A 17,117-nucleotide genomic window follows, 5' to 3' on the forward strand; every position below is an offset into this window, starting at 1 on the left:
CTGCTTTAACACACATCATTTTCCTTCTCAATGTGTCATTCAGTAGTAGGCAATACAGCCCCTAACAGTGTCACTCCTGCATTGCTCGGTCACCTTTTCTGAATTCTTTTTTTGCTTCAAGGTGTAAAAAAAAAAAAAGCAGCTGAGAGAGGAGGGGTTTTTCTAGCAGGAAATCAAACAAGACTCCCCCTTGTGGAGTGACTGCAGCCACTTCGGGTTTTGTGGGAGGCAGGCTCTTGTGCAAACAGAAGTGACGATCAGATAGGAAAGTTTATTTTACATTACTCCGGCTTTGCAAATGTAGTCAGAATAAGGTAGCAAGCATGGAAGGGTGGAGCTCAGATTTGTTTGCTTATAATCATGAGCCTTGTCAGCTTCTAAAGCTGGAATCTGCTGTGAAGTGGGAGTCTTGTGTGCCCTTGGGGGGTGTGACATTCATGGGGTTGTGATTTACCTTCCCTGACTGCTATCTTCGACATGATTTCCCAGACTCTTTAGCCACACAAACGTAATCTAAATATTCCTGAAATGAACAGGATTCTTTGTTAAGACGAGTGCCCAGTGGGATACAGTACGTCTTAGTGTTGGCGAGAAAAGCTCAAGATCCAATGTGAACTCTTTAACAGTGAGTGAGAAGCCGTAGCTTCGTTAAAAAACATTGCAATAAGCATTGGATTGTAGGATCCCATAGGATTTTTTACTGTAATCATTTTAAAAAGTGGGTTGATGACCTCTGTCACATAGCTAGAGGACATCAGTTGAAGGATTCTGTATTAGAATCGTGCAGTACAGCATCTCAGTGACAGTCTTTCTGCATACGGTGAGTGCGGTTAGATTTTCAGAAGAGCAGAATAAATCAGAATAACTCCAACATCGATGTCATTTTCTAGTTACAAATTAATACCCTAATACTAAAATTCGAAATGGGCAAAAAATTCCATTAACAACAAAGATTCCATCTATAGTATGCAAGTCTATTAAACTGATTTATTCAGATTTTTTGCAACACACACAAAATCATTAAACAAGACTATTTTGTATGCTTACCATCTTTGACTTAATTTCTACCTATCTAATTTAATTTCTACCTAAAAAATTGAATTTAAAGTAATACAGAAAACATGTAGTCATCCAAATCAAATACTGATTTGATATCATGTGACATCGTGTCATCACACAATAACATCAAATGTTGGTGTCATAATTTTCTTAATGTGTGGCAGTTTTTGTATTAATCCGTGAATTCAGTAAAGTTTCTGGAAGTCTGGAACAGGCTACCAAGCCATAATCGCTGAATCCGATACCCTGGCTTCTTTCGAACATTAGCTGGATGAGTTTCTCTGATCCATTACCTACTGGCAATTTAACAAGCTATATGGGCCAAATGACCTTCTCTCATTTGTAACTTTCAAGTTCATGTGTTTCAAGAAGGTGACCAATATCAAACTCCTCAATTGTTTGTATTGCATTTAACCTCCTTCTGTCTGGTGCTTATTCCCTGCCAGTAATGTGAACATTTTTATTTCGGAAAGACTTATGAAAGTGCCTAGGAGTTCCCTGGGACAGCTGTAAATGAGAAAAAAATCATCTGGACAAAAGGGCTCATTTTGGTCTGGTTGTCCCATAAGCAGTACTGGCTGTAACTACAAACAGACCACTTTAAAACAGCCCATCCTGCCCTCAGTTTAGAGCAATCAATCACATGTAACCTGCATTTCTTCAGGGAGGCCGAAAGAGGTTCAAGTACCTGGTAAAAACTCACACAAACAAAGAAAAAAAGAGAGAACACAACAGCAAACCCCTTGTCCAAACCCTTGCTTTGTTTCTCAGGCTGAGCTCTTGCCACTCCTCTGTCCCTCCGATCAGGAACAGATGGGAATGACCAGTTGTCTGTGTGGGCCTATTGATCTCAACAGTGATCAGTTATGAAGAACCACTCATACATCACAGCCACGCTGAATGGGAGCTGTTGATTAAATGGCAGCACTGACCCATTAGGATTGAACCATTAGCTGGAAAGAAAAAGGGAATGCTGTAGAACAGGTAATAAACTTGACTCTGCACTGGTAGAGGTGAGAGGTGTCTAATCTCTAATGTTAAATCAATTGGCCATCGCGCTTGTATAGGATACCAGTTCAGGTCATCAGTACAGCTGGTGTTATTAACCACAATGACAGCCAAGAGCCGCTTAGGGCGGTAATCCCAAAGGACTGATGGAAGTGTTAAGGGCTACATCCGAATTTCAGTATTTAAAAAAATGCATGTTGTGCTTTTGGGTTTTATTGAAAGGACACAGCTCATGGAAACTGTATTGAAATTAATAAAATGCCGGAAAATGTATTTGCAGTTTAAAACTTTTCAATTTTTGATTTTGACTTGTATATGGAGTGGTTTTGGTAATGTGCCGACTACCACAGCGTAAATGTGGTGTGGGGAGGGAAATCTGAGATTTACAACTTCAGAAGGTCATAAACTGGTACTTTCAGGCTCCTTGGTAAAGGTGTGCTGTTTCTTAGGCCTATTTGACACTTCTGTGTAAAGCTTTTTAGTAATATGAAATATATTGATAAAGTACTGTATTGCAGGGTTACTGATACTCTGACTAAATATTATGGATCTCAAGTTAATATACATAGTTCATAACCCTTAAACTAACATGTTGCTTCTCAAGTAAAGCTTTGTGAATGTACAGAAATAGAAAATAACAGTAGATCTACATGAAACGATCAAGATGAAGATGATCATTAACTGAGATGCCTACCAGGTTTCATAAAGACACAAAAAAACAGAAACATCCAGCATCAATACAGTATTTAATGAACACAGTCTTACGACAAAATACAGTACAAATATATACAAGAAGAAAGTTAAACCCCACTCCTACAAGTCAAAATGTAAAAGGATTTGATCTGTTTAAATGCTGGGTAATTGCAAGTTACTGTATTTCCAACTCAATGTAAAGTGGATTTTCCTGAAATAAAAACATAAAAGATTTTGACATAAGAATAAATGCACACAGGCTGACTGCTTTCCTTTCATGATGTGGAAGCTCTTAAGCTGAAAAAACACACCTGTGCTCTCCTGAACACTTGCAGTTAGGCATAGGAAAGCAGTAACTTGCCCAAGACACTAAAAAATTCACTTTGTGTACACACTGTGTATCTGCCCTTTATGCAGATAAGGCTGATGACTTGCACCAGCCAAATCAGACAACTATTCATCTTTTCAAATTTTATAGCCATAGGGCTCCGATTCTGAAACATGCATATTTCAGCTTTTTTCTTAACACTATCGATCTAAATGACTAGCCCAGCGCAAACAGCCAAAAAAACCCCCATCACATTTACCACTTGCTTGTGGTAGCAAGTTTAATACCTCATTTATTTTATTCCCACGCCATCGACAAAGTCTAACTTTGCTGTGCAAAACACTATGATCTACAGGATGCTTTCTTCTGGAATACCAGCTGTCTTCATTGTAAGGACGGAGAAGTGATTTCGAAATGTTTTTTAAAATATTATAACATAGAAACATTTACCGACAATTCAAAGTTTAAAATAGATATGCATGTCATCACAGTACTGGGGACAGCAATTGTAGGAATTACATGTCAGAAAAGGTTTAGAACTGTTCCCAATTGTTGAAAAATTTTCAAAAAAATGTTTTAAATGAGAACTTCTAAAAGGCAAGATTAAGATTTCAAAAATAGACTTCTGATATTCTTCTTTGAACTGTTAAGTGCCATATTGAAATATTTAAATGTATATTTGGCAGGTTTGTATTCTTAGATTTCTAGAAGTCTTCATTGTCTGAGGAACTCTTCTAAATTCTGATTTGCTGTTATTTTACTTGGTAATCATGCACATTGTGCAATGGAGTTGAAAAAAAAGTAAAGGATAAATGGTGTTATCTATGGAATGCAGCTAATCTAGGCTTTGTTCTTTTTAAAAGGACTTAGAAAAGTCAAGATAGTCTTCAAAAAACAATTTAAAATATTTCAACAATCCCTGTAAACACACCAATACAAATTTCCAAACACAGCACATATTATAACAGATTAAATAGTATAAATGTAGTGTTTTTAGTAAGAGATTGACTCTACTATTGCTTCGCATCTTGTGAAATTGTTGACTTCAAGGTCACTGACCACTAGTCCAGCCACTAAAATAATGTTGAGAGGCCACAATAGTCCCTCACTATTAGCTCCCCAGCTCTACTGTCCAGGTCATCAGAACTACTGCATAACTGGGCTCCTGACTTGCATATCAACAACACTAACAATTGTAAGAATCATAAAAAGTCCTAGAATGAGCCAAACTCAACTATCTCAGCAAACCAAACCACTCAATTTCCAGATACACTCATCAACCCTCACTAAGGTACAAGCACTGATGCAATCCACTACAGAATAACAAGAAAGCAACTATGTTGCAACTTTTTTCATAAGAAACTAAAACTGTAATCTCAAGAATGCTGCACATATCCTGCAGAGGTTAAAATCCAATGGAATGCCAGAAATGACACTAAATGAAATGAGAACAATGCACCTTTCAGTCAGATGTAAATTCTTCACCAGATTACACAACACATACTGTACAGGATCATAAAACAGGCTAAATGGCATTAAACCAGCTGCCAGTGTAAAAAAAAGACAATTCTCATATTTCCTCTGATTGCAAAAGAAGTGATTTAAAACTGCTGAAGATGCAAAGATTTAAAAAAACAGCTTATGTTGCATGCAGGAACTAAAAAATGTCCTTTATTTTTTATTTCATCAGAAATGCTGCTATTTTTTACCGGAATAATTTATTATAATACGTCACATGAATTCCCAATCATGCGTCTTCCAGGACCAAAAAATATCCACCATTGCAATTAAACATGACAGAAATGGGAGGGAAATTTTAAGTGGCCTGTAAAATGTCAATATATCACATTAAACTCCACATTACATTAAACCAGCATGGTATAGTGTAAGTCCTAAGAAACACAATTAAAATCACCCAAACTTTAACATACATTGTATATACAGTATACTGTAGTATGAAAATAAAGATTAAAATAGCTAACTTCCTGGTAGAAAAACCGATAAAAATGAAAGATCTCTAAGAAATCTTTTTGAGTTTAAATATTTTGGCTCCATGTACAGTAGCTTAGAGACATGCAGTGTGTGTATTTGAAGATTCAACATCATTGTTAATGCAGTCTAGATAATACCAGTGAAATAAGTGTAATGAAACAGCTAATAATGGTGGTGCTCCATGTAAACTTTGCTTTGAGTGCAGCTGTACTCCACTCTAATCCACTGCAGAAGGTGCTAAAAACAATTCTGCACATAGCTCTGGCTTTCAATCTCCTGAAAATATAGCAATATACAGCAAGCCTTTCATATTATATACATGCAAATTGCTCATGTCGTCACTTAACAGTCCTTTTTTGCACACACTTTATAATTACAGCTCAGGTCCCAAAATAATCAGCCAGCTAATTCCTCTCCTGGGACACAGTCAGCACCTCTAGCACTAACCAGGAATTGGGAGGGGGGGGGGAACTTAGTCTTTTAAAATTAAAGCTCCTACGAATAAGAACATCTCCATTTTCTCATTGACAAGACAGTTTTGTGCAACAGTCATTAAGATGCAACTAGAGCATGGAGTTATGTCAGCAAGAAAGTCTAAATTGTTTGGGCAGAAGCTCATTCCATGCTAAAAAGTGGAAAAAGAGTAAAATACTCCACCTGTGGAGTCTTTCTCAGCTGTGAAGAGAACAAAATACATGGCAGACAGGAGGAGCAGGGAAAGTGAAAGAAATGATGAGAATGGCACCTTCCTAGTTTCTGGTTCACTTTCCAACAAACCAAAGAATTAACGTCTGCACGTTCCATCAAGGTGTCATGATATACTGTATGCAGCAGTTTTCAAGTCCTGGCTGTTTATCCAAATTAATGGTGACAACCATCTGCTTTAAAGAGTGTTGATAGCGTATCGGTCACTGAAACGTCTGCCTCGCACCAAATTCTGGCTCAGTGGTCAACCATGAAACAGTGGAAAGTTACTGGTTCAATGAAAGGTCCATATTTCTGAAAGCCAGGATTTTATATTTGTTAGATCTTCATGTCAAATTGTAATGCTCTTTGACTATAGAATTATTGCATGCCTTAATATAGTGAATACATAAATGATTATTCGAACTTCCCTCTGTGAGATTTGTTGTTAATAGTATACACCTTTAGTCAGATAATGATACACTGTATTACACCAAAAGCAGTAAGTGTAGCTGCACAGACAGGACAGGCTAGACAATCAGTGCTTCTTGACTTCTCAGTCTTAGCAGCTTCTTACTGGTGTGTTTCATTTTTCTTGCAATTTTCCTTCTCCTGACAATTTAAAAAGTCATAAAAAAAAACATCACCAAAAAGGCGACCAACTTGTTTCATTCATGTCAGGATAACGGTAAAATTTGCTGGAGTGTGCGTGCTTCTGCAGAAAGAAAGAAAACCTGAGAAATGTCCATGGGATCCCAGCCAACGTGTTTTCTTGGTGATGCTGTGGAGGCAGGAGTCGCTTGTGAAACACACTTTCCCTGTGGTGTAGCTGTTCCCTGTGTCTTCCCCTCTCCTGGTGCGTCTCTCTTTGACAGCTCTTGCTGGCACTGGATATGAAGACACAGGTCTTACAAGCGATAAACTGGTAACATCGGAGTATAAAACGGCACTGGCAGTTGTTTTGCCCTTCAGAAAATGAAGGGCATGCAGATGTTTCTGCAGAATTTATTTTAAAATTACAGCATAAAATGTTATAACTGAAATCATTCTAGCACTTGGTCTGTAACCTAATCATTTTCAGAACCTCCTCAGGCTGAACAGACCAACAAAGAATAAACTGTCTCCTCATGAGGTTGACCTTTTCTCTTGAAAATGTAGAAAAACTTTCTTTGCAGTTGCATTCACCAGCAATGCCTTGCTCAGTTTGAACAAAAACTGCAACCTGAAATTAGACCTGGCTTATCTTTTAGCACTATCATCAACATAATCATTGGGTTTCATGCATGGGGTTATACAATACTCATCATTTTGGGCTAGGGTTTAGATTCAAAATCACCTTTGTCATTATGTATTAAATATATTCAGAACTTCATATAGATACTGTGTCCTAAAGGATTGCATCAAACTGTTACAGTATGTCACCTATCTTGCTAGATTCCTGACTGAGCTATTTCTTATAACTACTGTCATTAAGCTTTGCTTTTACAGCAGTACCTCTATTTGGTATGTAGTTCTATGCTGAACATACTGTACACTATATGAGAGTCTGAACCTAGATAGTGCAGAAGACTAAGGTATCTGACACTGCTTGCTTGTGTCTGTTGCTTTTTGTGCTTGTAGCCATTACTCTTATTCAATTAAACAGTCCCCTTCAGAAAAAGCACTCTTCAGAAAGCACTGTACATTAAAGACAATTAAGATCCAAAAGAAATACATAATATTGTATGTAATCATTTGTAATTTAATATAATATTGTTATTAATAATTTGGCTGATGTTTTTAGTCTGAGCAACAAAGGTTTTGTTAACTATGTCTTACATACAAATACATAGCACATAGCACTAATTTATACTAATATAAATAATTATACTAATTTATGGCTGGAGCTGTATCCCCATGTGAGCCAGGTGGCCAGAGCCTTAAAAAACAACCCTGCTGCACCATCCAGATAAATGTAAATGTAGCCGATTTATAAAAAATATTTTGACTATTATTGAGTAAACCTCCCATGTCACATGTTCCACTATTGAAGAAACACTCTTCTTGAGCTAAATAGAATCCTGAATAACTCATAACTGTGAAGACTGTAGCAAGTGTCTGCACTATGAATACAATACAAAATTGCATTTACAGCCTTATGAAACTGGTATTAAGCTCCTACAATATTTTAGAAGAGCTCTGGACTTTTATTCCATTAAATTTCTTAAATACTACAGCACCTTAATTTTGATAAATTAGGGTGCCTACATGCAAAACTGTAAACCAAAGTAAACCAAACACTGCATTAGTAATAGAAATGCCAATACATTATACCACATAATGAATTTCCTATCACCTGTAAAGCTGCACTTAATTAATGGACAGTCCCAGAGTGCATTCCAATGACACTGCATTTGATCCAGTTGCAGTTCTCTGCAGGGGCAGAGGGAATTCAATCCATACATTTCAGGAAATTGCTGATGGCCCTATTACATTATGCACCAGGGCAGCAGCATCCAGACACCACTAATTTATTTTTTCATTTGGACATTTTTTGGATTGCCAGCATACTTGCACAGACACACAGGTTGTAAAAATAAGCCAGGCTTGGCGATAATCTATTCTGGCACTTTTCCTTGCATCTTACCGATCAGAGAGTTGAGCTTCATTTCAGTATCCATCGGTTTTTAATGTGAAAAATAAGAAAACGGGCTGAAAAAAGATAAATTGAAAGCGTCAGAATCTGCTGCCTGGACTGACACAGCAAACAGTGCAGGATCTTCAGTCTTTGGAGAAACAGTGTGAGAACTGAAGAGCTTCTATACAGTACCAACAGGAAGATGGAAACACCTGACAACCATAGTGCTATGCCCTATACTTTCTTACCCTCTATCAAAAACTTTTCCAAAAGACATTTTTTCCTACTGTAAAATCAGGAATACTTGCAAAACAATTAGTAGATATTACTTAGAAAAATGTTGTAAGCAAAAGTATGGCACAAAATCTTTTTATCAAACATTAGCATTGCAGTAACAACCATGATTCAATTTCTTTTTTCCGTTTTAAGATAAGCCACATAACAATTAGGTCATTTTTAACTCCAACAAATGTGTGGTGTTAGCACACCATACCACAAACTGATACTTGCTGCATTATATCCTGAAAGACTAAATCAGTTTTACATCATGAAATCGCTCATGACTTAAGCGCTCCGCCTACCATTACCTTGTGGTCCCCCATGCAGACATTAGGCCCCAGGGTGTTGTAAACCTCACTGCTGTCCCCATCCGGAACCTGAGCAGAAGCACAGAAATGGCAAACTCATGTAGATGTGACTTTCAGAAGAAAGTAAGACAGACAACAAATGAGAGGCCATGCAGTCCATGTGGTCCGCTTGGTACTAAGTAGATAAGCTTATAGATCGAAGGACCTCATCCAGCCATTTCCTGAAGGAAGCTAAAGTACCAACTCTGATCACGTGCCTGGGTAGCTTCTTAAACACTCACACCTCTTTAGAACAAGAAGTGCATCCCATTCTCACCATAAAAAGCACTTCCACATTGTTTCCACTTGTGAACAATGAAACACAAACTAGAGGACACTTTGAAGAAGTCCACTGCCTTTGGGGATTGTATCAGGTCCCTTGACCTTCTTTCAACTACACATTGTATTTTTTGTTTTTTTTTTCTTATAATTAAAATCGCTACGTGCCAGATTATTCCAACAAAATCTTAACATTGAGACAGGCTCTTTGAAAGAGCCCATCCAGAAGATGGGGTAGCCATGCTGCAGCCCTGCTCTACTTAAACACTAGGTTGCCTCTCCAATGCCTCAATGTAAGAACTAGAGGATAGACCTTGTAAACTGCGAGATGTGATGCAATGAGAGCTCTTTCAGTTAGTGCAAAAAAATCTCAGCTGCACAGTTCCAGCTCTCAAGGCCAGAGTGAAGGGTATACACTTTTCAAAATCCATTCAGCTAGGTGCTGGAACTTGGATTGCGTGACTTACGATATAATCTTTTATTTATGCCATTAACAACTGACAGCTTGCAAATTCCACTCCTTTTAAACTGGTTAGAAGTTTCGACCTCCATGTTTCAGCTAGCCCTGTAGTCTTTCATAGGCTCACAGTAACAGATCACCCAGAACCACTACAAAGAACCTCATGGGTCTCATAAAGCTGTATGAAATTTGCCACTCACCCTATGTATGATGTCACTGGCTGAATGAGACATGAGGATCCGGTCGCACCAGGAGGGGCATCTTGTGTTCATATACTGTGTGGGTTTAGTGTAGTCTTCACTGTAGGGGTAGCTGCAAAGGCAAAAGAAAGTTGTTTCTTTGGGGTTGTGAACAACTCCATGTAAAACACTTTTTTTTTAAGGAGCTAGGGCAGGGTTCTAATCCTTCATCCACTTTCAGAATGATTGATTAACAACACAACAGATCAGGTGGAGAAATGAGAAAGTAAAATCACCAACTGAATCAATGTCTCACTTGAAACACAGCACTTCTTACAGCCCAGTATCCCTGGTCATCATAATGGAGAATTATTTTGGAAATTCTGTTTCAGGGGGATGAGCGCCACCTACTGGTCCACCAACACCACAACACGTAGGTTGTTCTCATACCAGTACTGACCAGGCCATGCTTATCTTCTGAGATCTGACAAGATCAGCTACAAGGTGGCAATGTTTCTGAACCCAAGCAAATGGCCAAATCTGATTTTGTAGATGTTTGCATATTAAGAAAAAAGTATTTTAATGAAGGCCATCAAAAGCTTTGCAGAATGGTTCTTTGGGCATCTTATAGCACAATGCTTAAAAACTGCCCTTAAAGTTGTAGATAAGGTCTGCCTCACTGAAGCCATCTCCCACACAGAGCATAACAGCGCTTACCTTGGAGGAAACAAAATGTCTTCCTCTGTGATGACGTCATGAAAGGCGGTGATCTCCTTATCAAACTTTAAAAGCTGAAACATTGGGGCAAAATAAATCACGAAAATTAGCTTAGGAAGTCGGATCTACAGAGTCTGTACAAATTTGACACTAATGCAATCTACAAATCAGACTGTAAATCTGAAATACTTAAATAAATAATTTAATAAGAATTAAAAGGTTATAATAGTGGTACATTTATCCAATAGAATATATCCTATTTGAATAGCCGACATTGTGTAGGCTGCTTTTTTAGTCTAGAAGTGTGATCTTTGTAATGATGGAGTGATAACAGTGTTCAGTTCTCAATTTAAAAACAAAGCCTAATGACAATGACAGTAGTTTATAAGTAACAGCTCAGTCAGGAATCTAGCAAGATAGATGACATACTGTAACAGTCTGATGCCAGGTGCTTGATTATGATTTGACTGGGAGAATTAGTGAAATCCACATGGTCACTTCTGTCTTGATGATTCTCTGACAGCACTAGATCATTTACTTCTCATGGGGATTGACTGAGTAGACTGACTGTCAGAACTGCTGTGTGGGTTTGTGTTGGATCAAGGCTGTAAATCAGCATTAAGGTCTTTAGTGAGCCACTCACTGCTCTGCCATTGTCCTCTCTAAAGACAGCCTGGTGCAAGTACTCAAACAGCTTTGTCTCAATGTGCAGAAGAACCTGCAGCAGAAAGAAAAGTAGAACATGGGAATTATTGTTGCAATATTGATGCTACAGTATGCACCTAAAGCAGACTGCCAACTAAGTTACAGAAAACCTCAAACTTCACAGCTTGCTAATTGCTTCATTTGTTGTGATCTTTTAAGGGTTAAGATTGTCTCTTTATCTTAGCCGTCCTAGTGTAATTCTTGCATTCATACTTTAGCATAACTTCAATTGCAAGAAACTCCATACACAATGGGTCTAAGGTAACTGCAAAAGTACAAATCAAGAGTGAAATGAGATTTGAGTTATGAGCATATATAGTACCTTTGTCAGTGTAGGTCTATACCACTCATTCAGAGCCAAGTTAATTTAATGAGTGCTGAAAAACCTTTTTAAATGAATTTAAATGAGCAGAAAGACAGGAAAGTTCTACCTTATGGTCATTGTCCTTCTCTTCACAGATGATCTTCTCCACCTCGTTGCTGCTATCCTTCTTCACTGTCTGAATATCAGCAGACATGGACAGAGTCTGAAAAGAGCCAAGGTCATTAGCCTCAGCCTAACCAGAGCCTAGACCTCAAAGACTCAGCATAATCTTCTTTCAAAACAGTGTATGTACAGTACAGTACATCTCAAACTAAACCTCTAGACAGAAGACCTTTAATAACATTTCTTTAATGAAGAATATTGTCTAATATTAAGATATGAAAGATATTCATGCCTTTCATTGTGGGGAAAAATACACTACAGAATGGACAGTTTTTCTCATATACACTACTGTATATACAGTATAAGGGTGATTCATTTTAGAGACCAGTGTCTTATCCTTCTATTATTTAACTGAGAAATCCCTACCATAATCCACAAATACAGTTTTCTTTTGCACTGCATAAACTGAATTCATACTATTACAGGTTTCTAAGGTTCATTTTAAGAAGAAAGCTGACACCAGGCCTCACTTTCTTTCCCTCTGCATCAATTTTGGTTGCCAGGGTAGCATGTGAGGTTCCAGGATCCTTGTGTTTCCTCACGGCATCAAACGGACACTCCAAAACGTGCCTGAAGGAGTGGTTCAAATGCACAGAGCACTTTCTTTCAAATACCTGTCTGAGCTAATCTCTTTCTTTCATTACTTAGGATGTGGCAACACTGCCACATGATATATGCAGAAATGAAGAATTTTACTGATGCAGGTTTAGACCATGCCCAATTTATTCATATTAAACTATGCAGTTTTATTCATAAAACAGTACCTGCACCAGGCTGAGTGTATCCAGTCTGAAATTGAAATCTCCAAACAAGAAGAATGGGAGAGGAGTATAGCTGCTGTCCGATACCCTGAAACAAAAAAAAATGTTGTAAAAAATTGTCTGAAGTTGTGGTTGAAGAATTAGCATTGCAACAGTTGACATGGGTAATATACTTGTGCCTCTTACCAGAGATTGTGTGCAACCAAGCCAGTCAGGGTGCATTTTTAAAATGGCATCACTGAATAAACGACATGGAACATCTATGATCTGAATTATAATGTGCCTGTTTGTAAATGTATTTTATTAATAAAAAAGATTTACCTTAAAGAAGAAACGAAAGATTTTACACAGATGTGTTCCTTACGGTGATAATTTACTTATGTTGACCTGCTTCAGGAATAAAATATTTGTTCCCAAGCAGCCATCAATTTGCAACTTGTCTGGACAGCAAGCAACAGCAGTTACAGTACCTGTTGATGACATATCTCAGTGCCTTCTCCCTGTTGGCAGAGTAGACTGAAGGGCTTGAGTTACAGGCGATGAGGTTGGAGGCATCATGGAACAAGTGGACATTCACCAGCTCAAAGCCCCTTTAGAAATAAACAATCTGCATTAGGTCTGACGTGATGCACTGAAGAGGGTATGAATACAAAAGAACCTAAAAGGCCACATTGCCTAAACTTTCTATGAACTCTTCAAGACTCTATGAGCTCTTGTTTTAATACACAGACTATCTAATTATAGCTGCAATTAATTCACATTTATAAAGAAAATTACCACTTTTGCTGCAGGTGCACAACATGCTGTTTAACATTTGTCACCAACAGGGTTGATGAAAGGTTGTGTACTGCAAATGTCACAAGCTAATAACTTGTGACCACTGCTGGAAAGAATATAGGCTGTAGATCTGTGATGCATGTGTCTATTCAGTGATTGTTGAGTTTTGGGTGTTCGACCCTTTATCCAAAGTCATCCTATTAAATGTTCAGGGGCTCAGGCTGGCCATCCATGGCTTATTAACCGTCACATAATCATTGCAAGAGCAGCATGTTGTCCTGTCGGAATGTTGTCATGTTAGGATAGAGATAAGGGCAGCAAGCAAGCTCCCAGGACTTGATCCACATGGGGCCATGTGGTCAGCTCTTTATTAACTAGACACTCCTACCTAGACTCTCACCATGCTTGAACCTCACCACTGATTGGTCTGTTGGACAAAATAACCAGCACATTATTCTAAAAAATTTGCACCACGCTTGCCAGCTTCCTGTACTTGTGTAATCCACTAGGCTGGATTAAGAGGTTAAATCCTCTTCATCCCTTGTTGCCAATCAGCTCTCTTACTAAATGAGGTGATTTAATGCTAATGCAACAGACGAGGGGCCGATAAGTATGTCATGCTTGGTCATGAATGATCAATTAATCAAAATGACACTCAAAACATTTAATCAACATCCAAAATCCATATGCTTTATTTTTCTCAAAATATACTGTAGATTGCTATTGTATGTTTCTTTTGGTCCTCAGTACTGTTCCAATTATGTTCTTGGTCCAATTGCATCTATTCAACCATATTTGTTTTTAAATGTACTTTTCTGTACATTGTCTTCCTCCACATACAGTACGCATTCTAAAAAGGACAGAAGTTAAAAATGAAGTGAAGGAAATCAAAAATCTCCCCCGAACCCAAAACCCACATACAGAATTTATGGATGGTTTTGCTTTTGAATGTTTTTTTTTTATTGGTTTTCATTTTTCAAAACATCAGATATAAGGCAGGACACAGAAAACAATTTCCTACAGATGAATGCCACCGAAGGGGCCTCTCAGGCTCTAGCAAGCCTCGTACGCTTTTACTGCAGTTCGACTGGCCCAACGAAACCCGCCAGGCCTGCTGATTGATAGGAACTTGTCTGTGAAAAGAAGCGTTCGTGGCCTCAGTGAGGGAAATGTCACTCACAGAAGGAAATATTAATGTGCGTTGACATACTGTACAGCAGATACAGAGGCGAGTTAATAAAGCCCAAGTGAATCTCTGTAGATCACGGAGTTCACAGTTCTGGGTTGACCTTTCTCGGTGCCAATCACCCAGTAGGGATACGATGGCTTACAGGAACGCTGAGTGGTGTCAGAGTGCAAAGCAGGTAATATCACACAAATACCATTTATCACTCTGGACAGGCATTCACTCTTTTACCTGCCACAGGGCACACAATTAATGTTCAACAAACAAGCCACCTCTATTTACCCAGCGAGTGCCCCCAGCACACTCCTGGGAATAGGCTATTTTCCTCCTGGTGCAAATGACCGGAGAAGAGCAAATAGTTACTATTATAGAGAGAAAACAGAGTGTGTTTGCTGACACATGTTCTCACTGGGTAGAGCAGAGATAACACATTGATTGCAAGAGATACCCATCTGTGTTGTGTTCATACTGTAGCTACAGCAAACCCAGCGCAGTGCTGTGCCAACAGCAGCATGGGTTCGCCTTCAAGCACGCATGTAAAAGCCATTGACTGCGCTCCCAGCTGTGATTGCTTAATACCATTTAAATAACCTGCAGAAAGAATTTCATCAGCCTATACTAAACGTATTGTTAGCATTAATAACTTACTGATTGTGAATAATCCAGCGAGTTCTCATGTAGCCTTTCCTGGACCACTTGAACTGAAATGCAATAAAAAACAACTAAATTCTTAATGTTACTGAAGAAATAAGTAAATTCTCATAGTCCCTGTATTGGAAACCACCTAATTTGTTGTCAATGTTTTTTTGAGTAATTCAAAGTTAAGATCTTTTCTTAAGCATTAGTAGATGAGTTAGATTTCCACACTGATCATGGTCTGTGATTCATGGTTGTGACTAAGGAGCTATTTGCTGTTAAATATCTGCTTGCGTTTTTTTGCCTTCTTTTGATGGTAACTGCAATGACAATGGCACAATTACAGTATTTCATTGTGTGAAAGCAGGTGATGCAGCGAGGCAGTATAATTACCGACTCTGCACAGATGTGATTTTTTACAATAACACCTCACTGAGCTTGGTAAAACATGAGGCACTGATCCCACAGCCCAGGAAGATTTCAGGTCCCTCGTGGTGCTAATACACCTTTACAAGAGACCTACGCCTCGGCGTTGTCATGCCCCAATTTCTTCACAGTGAAACTGGTAATTTGCTGTGACTATTGTTTCTACAAGTTCAAAAATGGAACAGTGGATAGGGGATTTGGTCATAAAATCAAGAGGACTTCAGGAACCACATGCCATCATGTCAATAATGCCTTATGAGCATCTGCCATGTACTGTACCAGAGGGTTGTGTGAAGACCGATACGTGGTTGGGCCTCCGAATAATGACCTTAACTGTGTTTCCGTCATTAATGCCCTGATAAGTCGGAGCGACCTGTGTCTGGTAAGCCTCTCCACTAAACAGGAGCCTAGAAGCAACGGCCAGGATCGCTATCAACTTCCTGCTTGCTGTGCACACTCACGTCAGGCCAGAAATTCTTTGGAAATTTTTCTTTTTCCACTGTGGCGACCCCATCCAGAGAGCTGAGATATTTGTTCTTTCCAGAGATGGCTTTAAAATCTTTCACTGGAGGAAGGGGAAAAAAAAAAAAAAAAAAAAAAAAGTACAAAAAGCAAAATCAATAGACTCATCTCCACAGCACATGTGATAAGATCCATAATACAGCAATTAGACTATGTTAGTTTTCTCTGTACATCCTGTTGTACACGAAACCCCGACAGGGACTGTAATGTTTATGGTTCTTCCATTTTGTCCTCCGTCGGGAACAAAGGAGAACTTGGTTTTTTTTTCTGCACACAGTCATGTAAAACATCCCCAATCTACTCTACAAATGTACCTACATTTCACTGCACTGAAGGGACTCTGCAGGTCAGTCAACCAGTTCATCAGTCCTTGACATTACCTCTGGACTGTACCTTAGACACAGAGCAGCATTATTCCCATCTGTCCTCAGGTCAGCCTTGCACCTGAGGCTGAGTTGTTCTTATGAGGTCATTATGAAGCCTTAAAATACATTCATGCTTGATGAAATAAAAACTAAATTGGTCTTGAATATTTTTAATTTAAACTTTAGATCTCTTTGTTTTCTGTTGTAAATATCTACTTAAGAATAAGCATTGGCCTTTTGTTAATTGATGCATCGCCCTAAATCCCACAGACTCCGACAGGGGGCAGAAATAACGACCAGCTGCTCATATTTTCTGATTAGCAGGAGCCAACAAAAAGATGGTTCGATAAAACAATTTAGTTGCATTCAGTCTAATTTAATGGCAATGTATCAAACCCACTCTTCCTCAGAGCGATCAGTTGATCTGGAGTGCTAGCAAACTTGCAATGGTAACCCGATGCTATGTGCAAAACATCAAAAAATGTTGATAAGAGAACTCAGCTATCCTCCTCAATATTTTTAGTGGTCTACAGGGTTGATATACGCTGTAATGTATAGTTGTTTAAGTTGCTTTTTAAAAGCAAGGTTCTTTTGAAGCCAGGTCTATATA

General features: G+C 38.5%; 1 protein-coding gene across 5 annotated transcripts in view; it reads right to left on the minus strand.

Moving 5' to 3' along the window:
* Positions 1-2,794: 2,794 nt before the first annotated feature.
* Positions 2,795-17,117, minus strand: part of inpp5l (inositol polyphosphate-5-phosphatase L) — a 35,055-nt gene continuing 20,732 nt past the window's right edge. For 2 of the 5 annotated variants that reach the window (XM_088927211.1, XM_088927219.1), the window contains 11 exons: positions 16,082-16,185; positions 15,207-15,259; positions 13,066-13,185; positions 12,599-12,683; positions 11,779-11,874; positions 11,286-11,360; positions 10,643-10,716; positions 9,947-10,058; positions 8,969-9,037; positions 8,391-8,455; positions 2,795-6,651 (listed from right to left, as the gene is read on the minus strand). In XM_088927211.1, coding sequence (XP_088783337.1) covers positions 8,414-8,455; positions 8,969-9,037; positions 9,947-10,058; positions 10,643-10,716; positions 11,286-11,360; positions 11,779-11,874; positions 12,599-12,683; positions 13,066-13,185; positions 15,207-15,259; positions 16,082-16,185 — 830 coding nt within the window. In that variant the 3' untranslated portion in view covers positions 2,795-6,651; positions 8,391-8,413. Of the gene's footprint in view, positions 6,652-8,390; positions 8,456-8,968; positions 9,038-9,946; positions 10,059-10,642; positions 10,717-11,285; positions 11,361-11,778; positions 11,875-12,598; positions 12,684-13,065; positions 13,186-15,206; positions 15,260-16,081; positions 16,186-16,460; positions 16,536-17,117 lie in introns of all 5 variants that reach the window. The other 3 variants (XM_088927195.1, XM_088927203.1, XM_088927225.1) reach the window with 2 other exon arrangements.

This window comes from Atractosteus spatula, chromosome 2 (genome assembly GCF_055471065.1).
Source record: "Atractosteus spatula isolate fAtrSpa1 chromosome 2, fAtrSpa1.hap1, whole genome shotgun sequence".
NCBI lineage: Eukaryota > Metazoa > Chordata > Actinopteri > Semionotiformes > Lepisosteidae > Atractosteus > Atractosteus spatula.